Genomic DNA, 17,469 nt, shown 5'->3' on the forward strand with positions numbered 1-17,469 from the left:
GGTGCCCATTACGCAGGTGGGTTTCCTGGGTGAAGAGGAGCCTGTTAATAGCTCTCTTCCCGTAGGGCAGGCAGTTGAGGGGGAGGGGAAGAGCTTTTCCTGAATCTGCTGGGTTTTGATTGCCTTTAACTCCAAGTAGGCTTCGTGCCAAAGTGGCCCATCGGAGTGGCCTCGCCTCGGCCTCTACAGGAGCACCACTTAAAAGTGGTGTCAGGATAGGGGCGCCCGAGTGGCTCAGTTAAGCGTCCGACTTCCGCTCAGGTCATGATCTCACGGTTCGTGAGTTCGAGCCCCACATCACGGCTCTGGGCTGACAGCTCAGGGCCTGGAGCCCGCTTCGGATTCCGTGTCTCCCTCTGTCTGCCCCTCCCCTGCTTGCACTCTGTCTCTTGCATTGTCTCAAAAATGAACATTAAGAAAAAAAAGTGGTGTCAGGATAGCACTTCTGCAGGAAGTGGCCAAGCCTGCTGCTGTTACGACAGTGTCCTCAAGTTAAAACTGCAAACTGAACGAAATCTGGAAAGTGACCTCCTGAAGGCCTGGAGGACGACGGGACGCACAGACTGTGGGAGAGAATGGCAGCGCACGGGGGAAGAAGCAGGTTTCTCGTAGGGACTTTGGTTTTAGGGTAAGGCCTTCCCTGCTGGCGGGGAATCCTCAGTCTTCCCTGCCTGAAGACACAGAGGACACATCCACGGAGTGATGGCTGCCCACAAGGAAGGAGGGATGCAGAGGCGGGCACCCCAAATTCAGTGCACGTGCTGTGCCCCGGGTTCTGGCTGGCGCCTGAGCTCTGCACAAAGCATGCTGCAAGCAGCCCGTCTAAGGATGATGAACCCAACTAAGAACTCAGCTTCTGCACAAAAGAGTTTGCAGCTTGTGGGGAAATAGGTTCATGAGTTCCTTATGCTTACATAAATGGGTTAGAAAATCATGGGGCAGAAAGCCGCCACCACGGGGTGAAAGCGCCTGAGGTTAGCTAGCGAGACATTGTACGGGGATCATGAGTAACTTGTTGGGTCACCTGCAGGAAATTGCTTTCCCTCTGGTGCCAGTATGCTCTGACCACAAACTCCTCTTGCCCCCGCTTTGCTTCTTACACACATAGGTTAATGATTACTGTCTGATTGTTTTCTCCACGTTCGCGTGTGTAAGATCTTGTTTTCTTCACATTCGCCACGTGGGTAGCATCTAGTGAGCTCCATAAATCCAGAGACGAAACCCCTGTTCAGGCTCTTATCTTCTCCCAGACATTAGCCTCTCTTGTATTCAATTCTGCGTCTGCTCTCTTGCTGGACGAGAGAGAACTCCAGACTCATAGTGTTCAACAGCAGTTTGTCAAACTGATTTAATGCCTTTATTTGTTTAAGTCACTAATCTCTGGAAGAAATAACAGAACCCATATCTATGTTATGCACAATGTCCAATAGGTCCTACGAAACTACCCCAAAATCAAAGAAACAGGAAATGTGCCCTACACACCGGACTCCTCTGTTGTAGTTTGAGTTAACTGCTGTGTTTACATTTCACCATGGAGATCAGGGCTCATCAAGCTTGGGGCCAGCTCTCATATACCCCATTTTGTACAGCCTGCAAACTAAGCATACCTCTGTAATCCTGGGACGTCTAGCATATACATTCGTCTGTCATCTCAGGAGAGAAGAGACAAAGAATAGGACAGGGATATTGGTGGGAATGGTGTCTGAAAAGTATAAATATTTGGTTAAAAACAGATATAATTCAGAGAATTAAGTTTATTGAGCCAAAAGAAATACAAATACAGATAAAATGAATCTTAGGCACATCATCGTCCATCTGGTGAAACCAAGAGAAAATCCTCAAAACAGGAGTATGGCACAGTACCCACAGAAAACCTGCACGCGGAAGGACAGCTGGCTCCGGTGAGAAGCTACGGCCGGAAGACAGCAGGGCTGCTCCAGAGCGCTCACGGAAAGACAAGGTCACGTGCAAAAATCAATGTGCCGCAAAAATAGCCTGTCAAACGAAGACCAAATGAAAGCATCCCAGACAGAGAAAACTAAGGAAATAGCAACAGATCCATATGGCATGAAATGCTAAAGGAAATTCTTTAGCCTCAGAGAAAATGATACAGCACAAAAACGTGAATCTCCAGAAAGGGGTGAAGAGCTTTGGAAATGGTAAATGCTGGGCAAGTTTAAAAGACATTTCCTGTAGGTTTTGTAGATACATCTGATGCATTCTACTGTACTTTATTTTACTTTCTCCCAGTGTTTACGATGCATGTAGATAAGGTTGAGCCTCAGATAAAGTTCAGTGGTAGAGACTGTGTGTGTGTGAGGGCAGGGGGCCCGCACGGGACAGAGCCCAGCAGTAGGCACCCCCCAGGGCTGGCTGCTGTTGGACAAAGGTGGAAAGGCAATCAAATGGGGGAAAGAAAGCATTTTGTAGTAAACAGTTCTGGAATAATTGCATATCAAGGAAAACATGAACTTGACCCTTCCTCATTCACCCATTTCACAAAAGTTAATTTGAGATGGCTCATCGACATTTAAAGTTTTATGTGAAAATACAGGATCTTTGTGATATGAGGTAGGCAAACGTTTCTTAGGCCACAGAAAACAATGAACATGTTAAAAAATGATAAAGTAACTTTGCCAAAATTGAAAATATTTGTTCATTGAAGATTCTGTAAGACTACGAATAGACAAGCTCTTGATCAGGAGAAAACATTCACAAAACATAGATCTAATAAACAACTAGTGTGCAAAACATATTTTTTAATCTTATACCTAATAATAAAAAGAAAAAACAACCCAGTAAAAAATGGAGAAAATATTTAAATAGAAACTTTACCAAAGAAGATATATAAATTGCCAATAAGCATATGAACAAGAATTCACTTTTACTAGTTATCTGGGAAACGCAAGTTAAGACACAGCAAGTGTGGCGATGGCACCTCCAGTAGGACCAGCCCCAGGAGGGGGACCCTGGGGGGCGGGCTCCTGTCAGGAGAATCACGCTGAATGTACACCCAGCCTACCAGCCCATATCTCACTCTAGGTGTTTAACAAAACAAAAGGGAAAAGGATAAAGAATCAGGCAGTGGTGTGAACCTGTGAACACTGGGCTGGGTCACTCCCACCTTGACCCTGCAAAGAGCACCCTCTGTCCTCAGGCCTCCCCGCCCCCCGCAACCAGCCTGCGAGCCATCAACTCTCCCACTTGCTGGCCCAGCTGATCTCTCTTCTCACTGAGTCTTCGACGTGTCCCCAGTTTTGTTTTGTGTTTTAGAGTGAGAGTGTGAGTGGGGAAGGGGCAGAGAGAGGGAGGGAGAGAATCCCAAGCAGGCTCCCAGCTGTCAGTGCAGAGCCCGACACAGGGCTCGGTCTCATGAACCCCGAGATCATGACCTGAGCCGAAATCAGGTGTCAGATGCCTAACCGACTGAGCCCCCCGGATGCCCCTAGTTTATCATCTTAAAAGCTGGAGAAACAGCTAGTTGACAGAAGTAAAAATCAAAAGATGCTTTTGCCCCTCCTAATTTAAAAAGTCATTCTACGATTTGGCCACTGCTTTCATAACGATGTCAAGCAACGGGGAACATGAATGTAGACAGGAGGGTCTGCGGCCAAGGCTCAGGGCCATGCTTCCTGCTCTAGGTCCAGAGAACGTTGCTCTGCCAGAGGGAGAGGAGATTTCCACAACCTACAATCAAGAAAGTCCCAGCTAATAGGATCCCAGAGGTTGCGTTCAAAGGGTGGAAAGGGGGCGCCTGGGTGGCTCGGTCGGTTAAGTGTCCGACTTCGGCTCAGGTCATGATCTCATGGTCCGTGAGTTCGAGCCCCGCGTCGGGCTCTGTGCTGACAGCTCAGAGCCTGGAGCCCGTTTCAGATTCTGTGTCTCCCTCTCTCTCTGCCCCTCGCCTGTTCATGCTCTGTCTCTCTCTGTCTCAAAAATAAATAAACGTTAAAAAAATAATTTTAAAGGGTGGAAAGGATGTAAGAAGCACAGGAAGGTGTGCGTACTGTGCCCAGGAACTCATGGAGTGACAGCTGGAGGGTGGGGACGTCGTGCATCGACCGCTGAGGACATTCGCCTGGGGGAGACCACACGCGTACTGAGGTTTCTGAAAAACATGAGTGGTTACCGACCGCCGCCCTCGCACCCCCTGCCTTACGCATTTTCTGTTGCTGCTCTAACAAACTGCCCCAAACTTAGCGGCTTAACAAATGCATCTTACATTTTTGGTCTCACTGGGTTGAAATCAAAGTGTTGGCAGGGCTGGTTCCGTTCGGAGTCTCCCGGGGAGATGATTCTGCTGCCTTCCAGCCTCCGGAGGCACCTGCGTGCCAGGCTCTTCTCCCCCCCGCACACTAGCCGTGGCCGGTTGCCTCGCTCCCTACATGAAGGCAGCTGTGCAGTGACTGTAATCCATGTGCCACCTACACTCCCCTCCTCTGTGTGAGGGAACACGCTCATCATTTCCAGAATCGAGGGTGAGGGCGTCTTTGGGATTCTAGAAGTAAATTGTGGTATAAAGTGGACGTTCAGGAAACGCAGAGCAGATGCATAGACAGAGGAGACACAGACGTGTAAATGGACACAGTGATTTCAAACACTGCCATCTAAATACAGATGTGGCATTTATAGCCTTACTGAGAAATAGTTTGAGAATATGTCCCTGCACATGGAGAACAGTGGGCCTTGAATGAGAAATACTGGCCTGTAAGAGTCAGGCCAGTCTCCACAGAGCACACACACTTACATTACCTGGTTAATGTTCAAATTCCCTAATATTCTCCACGAGACGCCTTTCACTTCAACCCAGAGCAAGAGCTTACAGCTCCTTATATTCGTTAACAAATTTCATCCTTACCTGTGTCTGAGCACATGGTTTCCTCTGCCAGCAATGTTCTTTTCCTTCTACCCAGCTTACCAGAGGAGTCTCCACTCAATCTTCAGAGGTCAGCCCTGCACGTGTCCCCGCCTGGTGACGCTTCCTGCAGGCGGTTTCCTTCGGCACCATCACAGCGCGCGTCTCCCACGGCGTGGACCGCCTTTTGGCCTGGTGGTGGTCCACCATCTGGCCCAGGGCCTGCCCCGTTAGCCAATGGCCGGGCTATGAATGACTAGACAAATGTCCCCTGAGTGTCCACTATATGCCAGAAACCATTGTGGGAAATGCCTCCACACTTTCCATAAACCCAGAACCAGCCACTGATGGCATGTGACAGATTTGCCATCGAGAGGCATCAGGCACACACATCAGAAAAGCCAAGAGGGAGGTTTAGACTAATGTCTGTGTCACCATGGGCCTCATCCCAGGACATCAGCAGAGCCTGGTCATCTGGCTCTGGCTTCTTACAGACGACCTGTTAGAGAGCACATCAAATACCCAAATACCATGTTCGTGTGGCCTAATTTTAACCACGCTTTAGTGATCTTATCTGTTTTGGGTCGACCATATACAATCAAAAATACAGAGGGAAAATCCCCAAACATAACATTGCACTTGTGTGTTTACTACTAGCCAAGATAAAATTTTAAGAAATTCTACAGAAACCTCATGGGGCTCGAGGAACACAGTCCCTTCCATATGCTGTACAATGAGGCTTCCCAAACATGTTCTGGAAAACTGCTGCTTTAGTGCCTGCTGGCTCAGGAATAAGGTGGGGGTGGGAGGGGATGTCTTCAACTAATAATGTGTCATTATGGATTCAATTTTCCCAAGAGAAGACAGTGCCTTAATTTGTTTCCTCAGCTCTTCCCTCCTTGTCTGCGGACACAAGAAGCCCTCCCGGGAGTGCGCCTGCATGCGTAGTCCTGAGGGTCTGCACACAAACACAGATTCCAGAAGATCTTCATCTCCAACGACTGAATGAGCTGTCGCTACAGATGTGTTCGGCACTCTGGTCACAGACATTCTCACGGACAACCTACTAGGTATCAGATGTGCTGAGGGTGTCAAACAATCAGACAGATAAGACAGGACCAGGCCCTGGAGCGGCTCAGTCAGTGAGAAGGACAGAAACGCGTCAAACCAAGTAGCACAGTTTGGTGTGGTTGTGACCCATGTGGTCACCACTTCCCGAGCACTGAGGTAGGGACGCATCAGTGGAATACTGAAAATATCAAGTGAAGGTGAGATATAAAATTTGCTGGATTTAATCCATAAGGCTTTCGTTGTCCATAATTATGGAGTTCTCGGAAGCCTGTCGTTAAATGACTGCAAGTTTACACCTGCATTCTCTGAGAGAAGAATCGATAAGAACAGATTCGGCTACCCCATAATGCTCGGGAAAAAAACCAAACTATTTCTCCGTCTAAAATTAAATGGTGTGGAGTAAAGCCTCTCAGTTCAACAACTGTGAACACTCGAAAATTGATTTTGTTGAAAACATGGAAAAGGTGTTCAGGCTCCGCCAGCAGGACCGAGGCAAGGCGGCGTGCTGCCACCTGCTGGCGCCTGATTAAAATGCGATTCGACCGGGTCCCCGCAGGGGTCTGTTCCAGCCCGGCCCGCAGTAACTCCGGGGAAGGAGGGGCGGGGCGGAGGGCACACAGGGTCACCTCCTGGGGAGATGTAGTCCCAGAACCGGAACGGCAGCTCTGTGTTGAACACACTGTTAGGGATCCCACCTCCAGGATCACGATGCGAGTGGGATTTTGACTCGGTGCAGGGAAAGCTGAGTGCCCCCTGACGATTCCGGGCAAAGGTTAGAAAGTGTCTGAAAAGGGAGCGCAGCGGCAGCGGAGCGGGGAGCAGGGAGAACACCTAAGAAGCAGGAGCACAGAGCGTTCAAAGCAGGCGGGACTTGGCCTAGCAGGTGTTCTTCGAGGTCTCTGGGCGGAGTGGAAAGCGTGGGGAGGAGGGCGCGGGAGCGTAAAGACCCCACGACCCTTGCGGCCGGGACCCGCGGGACCTGCGGGGTCACCGGACGCCGTTTCGGACGCTGCAGCAGCCCGGCTTAAACCGGAGAGCGGCCCTCTGGGTTCAGTGTCGGTTTGATCCGCCGCTCAGGAACGCACCTGCCGGGAAGCCATCTCCTCGCGTCCTTTGACGCCGCCTGGCTCCCGCACGAGCCCCAGAGGCGGGGCCCCTGCGCACTGCGCGTCCTCGCTCCACTCCACCCAGACGGCGGGCGCTGTCTCCGCACGTGGCAGTCCCGGCCCTGCGGGCACACGGTCGCCTTCCGGGTAGGTCCGCGGGCGGCCGCACACACACCCCGTCTCACCCGCTCCTGCTACCGCGTGCCCGCGCTCACCTATTAACCGCGGGTCCCGAGTCCGTCCCTGAGGCGCAGGGCTCTGGACACCCCGGTTAACGAACAGCGACCCGAATGCACCTGTAAGCGGAGGGTAGGCAGGGCGTCCCCAGGGCCTTCTCAACTGCGGTCGCCCACAGGCAGCATCCCCCTCACCCGGCTTGTTAGAAAGGTGGAACGTTCGGCACCCCCAGGTGTACTCAGACCCCACGTACATACGGGCCTAGATGATGTGTGCGCACGCACAACGTTAGCTGCCAGAAAAAGTGGGTCCCTCCCAGACCCTGTCCCCCTCGGTTTCCCGGAAGCGCGGATACTCTCCCCTCGGTCCCCCGGGAGCGCTGACACCGTCCCCATGGCCCCCCGGGAGCGCGGACACTACCCCCTTCCCCTCGGTCCCCCGGACACTGTCCCCCTCGGTCCCCCGGGAGCGCGGACACCGTCCCCCCTCGGTCCCTCGGGGCCGGCGTCGGAAGCAGGCAGAGACGCCCACTCGCCCCCCGGTTCTCGAGAGCGCCACTGGGTTGAAGGTCTGAGAACTAAAGACGCTCTCGTCCCCTCTCGCCTCTCGGCCCTCTTGGGAAAACACTCTGGGAGCGTAGTTACAATTTCAACATTAGATTTAAAGCCACAGAAAACCGCGAGATGTGGACCTGGCACCGGGCACGGGAGCTATCGCGAGATAGCTGGGTCCGAGCAGATTTCGCGACAAGTGGAAATCCCGCGAGAGGGGACGCCGGAGGCGTTCCCTGTGGTAACCGACTGGGGTGGGGACAGGAGACGGTGGTGGTGAGGGTGGGCCTTTCCGGGGACGATGCCGTCCGCTTTCTCGGTCAGCTCTTTCCCCGTCAGCATTCCCGCCGTGATCACGGTAACTCGCTGCCTTCTTGGTCGCCAGCTTGGGTGATGGTTGGTGGGGGGGGGGGGGGGGTGGGCAGTCCGGGTTTGTTGGCATCCGCCACGGACGCCGACGACACCGGATGGGGTGGGGGCGGGGCTTGGTGGTGGGAGGACCGATCCTGGGCGGGGCCTGGTGGTGGGCGGGACGTTTCGGGGCAGACCTGGCGGGGACTCCTGCGCGGCCCTGGGCTCTAGGCGTGGGCGCACCGGGGGTAGAGGTGGTGGGGGGACCGCTCCCCCAGCGCAGTGGGAGCTCCAGGTGCTGCTCTTGCGCTGTTCTGGACGCCCCCCCTCGCTCCCTTCCCTTTGCCCCCTCCGCACATTGATGGGGACGGGTAGCTTGTGGGCAGTTTACCCTCCGGGGCGTGCAGAAGCGGCAGGGGACACTTAGTCCTGAGGGCTCTGCAGTGTCCTGATGCAGTTCCCGGCCTGGTTTGCTGGGGGCGGGGCTAAGGGCAGGGCTTGGGGGTGAGCTTGCAGGGGAGATCTAGACGAAGGGTAAATCCGAGCATGGTGGGGGGGCGGATACGAGCATCTGGGGTGCGGACATGCCCACCCTCCGGTTGAGGAGACCCGACATGTCAGTGCTATTTGGCGGCCTGACAGAAAGGTGGGAGGAAATCTAGCAAATTGGGATGGCTCAGATTTCCCAAGGCCTTGAGTGCTAGTCTCAGGAACTCTGTTCCTGCTTGTCCTGGGACGATGATCCTTAGAAGCCTTAAAACATGATTTTATTCAGGCCACAGAAGGGGAAATCCGTGGTGCCCCAGTTCTGCGTGCTCAGACATTAAAGCAGTGACATTTCTCTTTAATGTCTGCGGGTGGCTGCGGTGCAGTCGGTTCCCGTCTCCCTCCTCCCCTTCCTTCCCCAACGCCTGCTTCTGGGAGGCCTGTGGGGGAAGGGCCCTGGACGCCCCGCCCCGCAGCCCCAGGAGCGCTGGCAGTGAGGGACCGCCGGCCCCCCTGACCCAGGAGACCCGACGCCTGGCCCCCACGTGAGTTGACCGTGATGAGTTTCTAGCGATGTGTCTTGCAGCAGACGGACTGGGCGGAGCCGTGGCTCCTGGGGCTGGCCGTCTTCCACGTGCTGTGTCTGCTGCTCACGTGTCTCTCAGCCCAGAGGTATAAACTACAGGTCGGGCATTTCCTCTGCTTAGGTGAGTAGAATGCACGAATTCTGTGACCCAGATTGCCGTGCGACGTGACCAGGTGCAGGGTGGGACGTGTCAGTAAGAGAGCGTCCTCGGGAGAGAGGGAAGCGGTGCGTTGGCGTCGCAGAAGTCGTCCTGCAGCGCAAGGGATGAGCGGAGGCCCTGCTTCCTGCCACCACGTGCTGTCACGGGCCTGTGCGCCTCTGGGCCCGCACGAGGTGGTGGGCAGCACCGGCTCCGCGACGCAGTTTCGGAGGGAGGTGCGTTGCTGTCGCCCGTGATCCGGATGAGGCAGCAAACCAGCGGAGCTCCGGGACGGGGTCTCGTGCGAGGTGCGGGGGCAGCGCGTAGACCGGGGTGTGCAGGGCCTGCAGGAGGGAGCCACCAGCAGGGGTGCGGCATGAGGGCCCCAGTGAACTCCCTGCCGCGAGGACAGCTTGTGCACGGGCCCTGGGGCGGGTCCCTCGGAGAAAGACGCCGGCCTGATCACGGGAGCGGACATGTGAGGAAAACTTGGCAACTCAAGAACGGTGTTGGGTTTCTTATTTTTGAGGGTGAAGAGGGGAGGACTTTGCACACGTGGGGGCAACAGACAGACAGTGTTCTACATGTGTGTACATCTTCTGTGATTCCTTTGACTCTCAGACCCGCACAGATTGATTTTATTCAGGGCGTGTTATTTGCCACATTTTTACAAGTGAGATGCGGAGGGGCTCCGTGCCCCCCAGGTCACTCAGCCCCTGGGTGGCACCGCCGAGATTCATTACCTGGTCAGTCAGCTGGCAGAGATGGCGTCCGCCGCCTTCCGTGTCTCAGCCTTTCCCCCCTTTTCTCCTTTTCCCTTGGCTTTCTTGATGTGCCTCGTTGGGTCCAATCCGGAGGGAGGAGTCCAGAGGTTCTAAAGCCGTGGTGTCTTCCGTTTTGTGACTTGGGTCAAGGAGGGGAAGGTTTTTCCCGTTTTAATTTACCTGAGAACTGAAAGCATCAGACTTTGTGGTTTGCCGCGTCCCGCCGTGTAGTTTTCACGCAGGAACGGTGGCAGCACGTGGTGCTGAGTGAGCTCCGGTCCGGGGTTGAATAGCCGCGTGCTTCTCCGTCCCGGGCTCCGGGAGGGTCGCGGTCTCTACTCAGGTAGGCTCGGGGGGCATCGGGATTCCTGCTGCGGCCGCCAGAACCTCTGGGCCTGTCTCTAGCCGGCTGTCCCGTGTGTCCCCGCGGGGTGGCAGTGTGACGGTGGAAGGCACCTGGTCTCGCAGCTCTGGGCGTTCTGTGACTGGGTCACCGTGACCGGGTCGTGTCGGAGCGCGGGCGCAGGCACACATGTGCGCACGTGGTTTGCAGGGGCAGACCTGCTTCCGGTCTCTGTGCACTGAGACCTTCCCGTGTTTCCGTCAAGGGGAGGTGTCCTGCCTGTAGTGTGCAAGCGTTACGGTCTTACCTCACAGTGTCTCTAAAATAGGAAGTCCACCTCTCATCAAATTCTTGCTATTCTCTTACATTTATGTTAAATATACCATCGTAAACAGCATGTTTAATTCTGTAAAGATTGGTGATCAATCGCCATCTGGATCCTGACACGTGGTTTCTCTCTCTTCCAGTGATTCTAGTTTATTGTGCCGAGTACATCAACGAAGTAGCAGCAATGAACTGGAGGTAGGCCGACGCCCTGTGCATGTTGACCATACTGGGGAGTGGCACTCTAGAGTGGTCTGTGCAGTGGGAGCATTGCATGCCGACCACAAGACTCCGGGAGCCGCAAGAGAAAACAAGTCGCTGAAGGCCCCGGGGGCCCAAGTGCTTCTGCTTCGACAGGTTTAGGTCAGGGGAACGGCTTATCAGACAGTTTAGGATTTGAAGATTGGTTGATACGGTTCATGACAGCGGGCGACAGTTCAAGGGGCTGTTTGAGGTAGCTCTATTTGCAGAGTAGAGAAAGTGGCATTTTATTTTATTTTATTTCTTTTATTTATTTTTTTTTTCAACGTTTATTTATTTTTGGGACAGAGAGAGACAGAGCATGAACGGGGGAGGGGCAGAGAGAGAGGGAGACACAGAATCGGAAGCAGGCTCCAGGCTCTGAGCCATCAGCCCAGAGCCTGACGCGGGGCTCGAACTCACGGACCGCGAGATCGTGACCTGGCTGAAGTCGGACGCTTAACCGACTGCGCCACCCAGGCGCCCCGAGAAAGTGGCATTTTAGAGAGAATTCGGTCCATGCCTGGTCAGGGCGGTGGGTGATGTGCTCTGAGACCTCTCTGCCCTCCCTGGACCTGCCGTGTCCTCTCGAGGCCTCGGGATGTCCTCCTGGCATAAACCCCCGGCCGCCCTCCAGTGGTCGAAGCTCCACCCCCTTGCCTGTGGCCTCCCTGGAGCCCCACCTCCTCCCTCTCCACCACCGCTCCTGCCAGCCTCTGTTCCCCGGGGTGTGGAGACCCGCGGGGCATCACCCGCCGTCACTGCCCTCTGCTTGTCCTCTGCCCCCGTTTCCGGCTCTCACATCATCCTGCCTGAGTGTCAGGCCCTGTGTCTGGGTGCAGCTCAGCACCGGCACCCACATGTGTGGGCGAGACACAGCTGTGCAAACCGAGGGCCTTCATCTGGGACCCTCACACGTGTGTCTAGATGTGGCTTTCAAACAACGGTCCACAGGCCCTATCTGGCCCACTGGTTTTATGTGGCCTGTGAGCTAAAAATGGTCTTGATATTTCTAAGTGCTAAAACATTTACATTTCTTCAATGTGAAAGAAAAAAAAAACTACTAGACTCTCAGCAAAAAGGGGTTGAAGACCTTGCCTCTTGGCCCGAGAAGCATGAATGTGTGCCATTTGGCGCTTTCCAGGAGGTTGCGGAAAGCCACCCTAGGTGACCGTGCACGTTCCATCCCACCTGCGTTACACCTGCTGTCTCTCCAGCCCCCACACGTCCTTGCTCGTCGGGTCCTGAGGACCTGGAAGAAGCCTGTGCCTTCAGGGAATGGCTCTGGCCCCAGCACCTGCTCCTGGCTGCCCTCTGAACCCATCTCCTCAGCCAGACGTACTGAGAAAACCCCCACTTTTCAATGTAAAGCAGGGCCCCTTGGGCCTCCCCCGTCTGGACCCTTCACGATGAGACTTGGAAGATGGTCGCTGTCCCCTTGGGCCCGCTCCCCACCTTGTAGCGGAAACGCTGTTGTTCATGACAGGGTGGGGCGCGTGGGGCCTGGCCCACCTCCAGTCCGCGGGTTACTTGACCTCAGCCTCCCTCCCCCTGAACCACCTGCTGGCGGGTTTCCAGGACACCAGGCTGCCAGTCTCCTCTCTCAGGACGTCCCTCCTTCCGCTCTCTGCCTTCCTCCTGTGTGAGGGCAGCCGCCCCAGCCGCCGGAGGTCTGATGACCATCAGGAGAGCAGCGCTTCACACTCGGCCGCCATCCAGAGCTGACCCCAGGCACGGTGCTCCACTCTGTACTGGCGCTTCTCCTCCCGGTGACTTTGGCCAGAGACCTCACTCGCCATGCAGATTCCTCCCGAGGTCCTTGAACTTGGAAACAAACCACGAGCGCGGCTCTGTCCCTCACCTTCGGTGCCCGCCCCCATGCCTCCCGAGCGGTGGCCTGCTTCCCCAGGCGCCAGCCCCTCCTCTACCTAGGCCTCGGCACAGCCACGGCAGCCACGGCCACGGGCTGGCCACGGCTGGGCCCTGGTGGCTCCCCCGGGTACTTGCTGGAGTGTCGGGAGCCTTCCTGCAGCCCACGTGCAACTCCATGCTCCTTGGCTTCATTTTTCTCCAGAACATCAGTCACACGAGTGCGTTTTGAGTGTCGTCTTATCTGAACCGTCTCCCCTATAGTGTAAGCTCTGAGCTCTGCCTCCCCTGTTCTCAGCCGTGATGCCAGGGCTGCTGGCCGGCTCCTCCGTGACTGTCACTGAGCTAACGGGTTGTTAGGTGCTTTATAAACCGTCGTTCTGCATGTCACTGGTGGTCCCAGACGAGCCCCAGGATACAACCAGCCTCTGCCTGGGGGCAGCTTGAGGGACCCAGCCTGCTGGTGAGAGTTCGAGCAGAGAGCCAGCTGGTACCGTCTCAGAGTAGCTCTGGAGCGCGTGCAGCCCGTGACGCCTTCTGGCCCATGGAAGGCACAGCACGTCCCAGGTGACGTCAAACTCGCCGTTAACCAGAGCGCACAAGTGTTTACTTTGCCCGGCAAATCCGAGGGTTGATTGCTGTTGCCCCCACCGCCCTCTTCCCCAGGTCCCGGGGCTCCTGCCTTCTTCGCCGCGGGCCCGCTGCACGTTCCCTGATGGGGCCCAGTAGGAGCGAGCTGGGAAGGGCTGAGGGTGGGTTCGGTTGTGGGGCAGGCGGTGGAGCCTTAGTCGACGTAAGAGGCTCTCCAGGAGCCTTACGTTAGGGAATATCGCTAAGGATGTTGTTCCGTTATACCAAGTAACTTTTAATTTCTTCCTGAAACAGGTCATTTTCAAAATACCAGTATTTCGATTCACGGGGGATGTTCATTTCTCTAGTGTTTTCAGCACCGCTGCTGCTCAATGCCATGATCATTGTGGTATGTGTGTTACAGCTTTCTGAGTTCTAGTGTTGTTGATGGGTGTGTGTTTTCCAATTCTAAACATGTCTCAAAATCATTGTTTTTAGATTATGTGGGTCCGAAAGACTTTGAATGTCATGACTGACCTGAAAACGTTACAGGAGAAGAGAAGAGGAAGGAAGAGAAAAGAAGAGTAACACTGGAACAGTTGTGTTGGTTTTCTTACGGACGTTGTTTTCCTCTGTTGTTGCGTCAAGGGTTGAAGTGCGCATCGGAGGCGTCCTTACTCGGCCACTCACGTTTGTGCAGAGGGTTCTTTTATCGTGACATCCGTGTTGTAGGACACACTTTAAAACTGGTTTTTAAAATAAACACTAGTCTCCTGTTCCATCTGGGTGTTGGTTAGCCCTGGATCGACCCAGGATGTCGGCGTCTTCCTGTTAAAGTGTGTAAATCAGTAGTGTCTGTGCATAGTTCGCCGAGTTGTCACCTGTACAATTCGTATTCATTGTAAAGCGTTGAAGCAACGTACACACTTTGAAGCAAATGATAAACGGTGCTGTCCGTGCAACGGCACCATCACCCCCTGCATGCGCTGCTTCCCAGGCTGCGGCCCAGCTGGTTCTCCGCGGAGGGGATGTGGCAAAGCTGGTGACATTCTGGGTTGTCACTGGAGGGCTGGAGCCCAGGGTGGTCCCGAGCTAGGGATGATCTGACCCGGCACGTTAGCAGTGCCAGGATTGAGAAGCCCTGGGCCGGAGCAGTCTGTATGTCAGACCCTGGGAGCAAGGTCCTGAAGAGAGTCAGGCTTGTGAGCGCGGGCAGCCAAGGCCCAGGAGGCGAGGCTTCTGTGAAGGGCACACAGTTGGCCCCGGGGCAGAGGAAGTTCGGGGCTGCTTTGTGTTCTCACAGGAGTTCTAGGAGTTAACGGTACAAAGGCCTTCAGGTCAGGGCTCCATGGAAAGGTTTTCAGGATGCGGGATTAGAAGTAGAAATATTCAGTGACTGTTTAGCTGTTCCAGCTAATAGGTTTTTACAATGATGACAAGATGATAGTCCTTCCTAAATTTCACTTTTTAAAAGTGTGGGTGCTCAGGAACGTGCTAGCACTTGTGTTAGAACAGGTGGACCATTACCTCTTAGCATCTCCTTTGCAGACTGTCGCTCAGGCCTCTTGGTCCTTCCATAGCTGGAGGGCGACGGGTGAGTAGAGATCCAGGTTTTTAAAAGTGCAGGGTCCAGTACAGGAAATGCCGCTGGCTCTTGATTTGGGTTTGAAAAAAATTGTGAATAGTTGTCTTAGTTTTAACAAGGTTTCTCCCTCTGAACGAAACATATTCTTTAAATTAAAAAAGTCTATCTGACATTTATATTTAGCAGCTTAAAAGGTGACACTCTGATAGTTTTTATTTTTATTAAAAATTTCTTTTAATGTTTATTTATTTTTGAGAGACAGAGCACAAGTTGGGGAGGGGCAGAGAGAGAGAGAGAGAGAGAGACACTGAATCTGAAGCAGGCTCCAGGCTCCGAGCTGTCAGCACAGAGCTGGATGCAGGGCTTGAACCCATGAACCGTAAGTAAGATCATGACCTGAGCTGAAGTCAGATGCTCAACCGACTGAGCCAGCCAGGCACCCCACACTTTGATAGATTTTTAAATTAAATCTTGAAATTGAAATATATAACGTTTTCCTGGACAATTGTGAACTCTTGGTAGAGAAACAGTTTCCTGATTTCTGACAGTTTTAGAAGGGAGTTGATAGGATCTTCTAGACAGAGCCAGTGAAGTTTCTACTATGACACGTTTTCCAGTTCCTTCCTGGTATGTTCTCTTTTGTATTGAACGTAAAAAGTGGTTTCAAAGTAGCATCCGTGTTCCGTCATTTCAAGTCTATTGCACTTGCAGCCTGTGAGTGGGATGCTCCCCATCAGGTGTTGAGTGGTGTTGTGGTCCTGGGACAGCTCAGGCGTCACAGCCCCGGCCCCAGCCCTGGTCCCCAGGAGTAGCCGTGTGAGCTCATGCAAGGCAGAAGGGATGTGCAGGCTGAGCTTGTGCGGGCCTATAGAGGGAAGGGGACACAGCCGGACATCCGGCCTCACGTGGCTGATGTAAGGAGGCCACGCTGCGTTTCCACTCCCTGCAATTATTTGGACTGTGCTATGGGACCGTCTGGATGTCATAGTGCAGTATCGTGCACGTGGCCTGAATTTGATTTTAATGATGTATATCAGCGTGAAAACATGACATGGGGCCTTGTCTTTGTACATTTGTGTGTGCGTATGTAATTTCGGGGGGGGGGCGGTTATATTTTATTTTCACAAACACACAAACCTTTTTTAACTGGTAAGTTCATATTCTGTGCCTTAAAATGCAATTGTTAAAAAGTGTTTTAATTCTCATCGTCTTGGGAAGGAACGTCCTACACGCCAAACTGCCCGCTCCATCCAGAGGACATCGTCCCCTCTGTTTAAGTGAAGTAGACGTTTTACGTGTATATTTGTAAACAAAGAGGGGGAAAAAGAGATTCACGATAAAAATATATTTTGCGTATTCCAAATCTGTGACACCTTCAGTGTCTTCGTTGACACTGACCATATGATTGACTTGATCGACTATATATTTAATAACATATAGTATTGTTTTTTCCCCCTGAAATTGTACATTTGCTTTGACTTTTCTGTGGACGAAGCAGGAACCCTCAGAAGGTTGGCTCTGCTGGTGTGGCCATGTGGTCCCTCACTAGGCCCTGAGCTTCACGTACCCAGACATTGACTTTTGTCAGAAAATCAGCGCAGACACAGACACACACATATCAAATAAGTGACATATAAACCTGCATTATTTATTGTGACAAAGTGGCAAGGACATGGTGACATAGTCTCACCCTTTACAAGGAATTTAAAGTTAAAAACTTTTAGGGGCACCTGGGTGGCTCAGTGGGTTAAGTGTCTGACTCTTGATTTCAGCTCGGGTCATGATCTCAAGGTTACGCAGCCTTTTTGGGATTCTCTCTCTCTCTCTGTCTCTCTCTCTGCCCCTCCCCTACTTGCTCTGTCTGAATAAATAAATAAAACTTGAATGTCAAAGCACTTAAAAGTTTTAATTTGGAATCCTTATTGACTAGGGATGCGGACTAAGGAATATCAGTGGAAATGGGTCCAACACTTACAGACACCAAGCCACCTACCCTACCCCGCCAGGCCGCGCCCCCCGGGAAGGCCAGCGAGCCTCGAGCCTCGGGTGCTTGGGTCCCCGCTGCCTCTTGTTGACCTCACGTGTCCCCTGTGCTGTGCGTCTCACTTCCTGGAGCCGAGGACGTCTCACGCTGCATCTGGTGACACTGCCTACGTCGGTGCCCTGTTGGCAGGGGTCACGGCTTACGTTTGTTTCATGTCCTCGGCCTCGCCCCCCGCACTGCCTCCTTCCAGCCTCCAGAGCGGGTTCAGAAACGGTCCGCGGATGGCATTCCGGCCCGCATTGTACGGTGAGCCCGGGACGGCCGTCCCCAGACAGGGACGGTGACTCGGCCGCCTCCGCCTGCAGCCCGTACAGCAGGCCCACCCTGTGTTGTGTGTCTCCTCTCCTGCCGGGGACCCACGGGGACCACTGGTCCCCGCGCTCCGGGTCCGGCCTGGTCCCCAGCTGA

The 17,469-nt window shown here is 53.8% G+C and overlaps 1 protein-coding gene and 1 long non-coding RNA gene across 6 annotated transcripts; one reads left to right on the top strand and one right to left on the bottom strand.

Moving 5' to 3' along the window:
* Positions 1-1,736: 1,736 nt before the first annotated feature.
* Positions 1,737-7,751, bottom strand: LOC109498488. Of its 3 annotated transcripts, XR_002155345.3 has the most exons (3): positions 7,248-7,751; positions 4,223-7,154; positions 1,737-4,108 (listed from the first exon to the last, which is right to left on the bottom strand). It is a non-coding gene; the product is annotated as an uncharacterized LOC109498488 (long non-coding RNA). The 3 variants fall into 3 exon arrangements; XR_006596129.1 differs by having other exon boundaries at positions 4,237-7,751; XR_006596128.1 differs by having other exon boundaries at positions 4,223-7,751.
* Positions 7,752-7,959: 208 nt separating this feature from the next.
* Positions 7,960-14,213, top strand: TMEM18 (transmembrane protein 18). 3 transcript variants are annotated; one of them, XM_003984521.6, is made up of 5 exons: positions 7,960-8,118; positions 9,184-9,304; positions 10,897-10,951; positions 13,748-13,841; positions 13,931-14,213. In XM_003984521.6, the coding sequence occupies exons 1-5, from the start codon at positions 8,062-8,064 to the stop codon at positions 14,018-14,020; spliced, it is 417 nt and encodes a 138-aa protein (XP_003984570.1). In that variant the 5' UTR covers positions 7,960-8,061; the 3' UTR covers positions 14,021-14,213. The 3 variants fall into 3 exon arrangements, with proteins under 3 accessions (XP_003984570.1, XP_044910987.1, XP_006930571.1); XM_045055052.1 differs by having other exon boundaries at positions 7,962-8,118; positions 9,169-9,304; XM_006930509.5 differs by having other exon boundaries at positions 7,964-8,118; positions 9,187-9,304.
* The last annotated feature ends 3,256 nt before the right edge of the window (positions 14,214-17,469 follow it).

This window comes from Felis catus, chromosome A3 (assembly GCF_018350175.1).
Source record: "Felis catus isolate Fca126 chromosome A3, F.catus_Fca126_mat1.0, whole genome shotgun sequence".
Classification (NCBI taxonomy): domain Eukaryota; kingdom Metazoa; phylum Chordata; class Mammalia; order Carnivora; family Felidae; genus Felis; species Felis catus.

Excerpts from the sequence above, each read along its gene's own strand:
- TMEM18 (XM_045055052.1), top strand. The coding sequence starts at position 8,062 with ATGCCGTCCGCTTTCTCGGTCAGCTCTTTCCCCGTCAGCATTCCCGCC. Across the intron at positions 8,119-9,168 it reads GCATTCCCGCCGTGATCACG|CGATGTGTCTTGCAGCAGAC; the intron begins GTAACTCGCTGC and ends ATGAGTTTCTAG. Across the intron at positions 10,952-13,747 it reads GTAGCAGCAATGAACTGGAG|GTCATTTTCAAAATACCAGT; the intron begins GTAGGCCGACGC and ends TTCCTGAAACAG.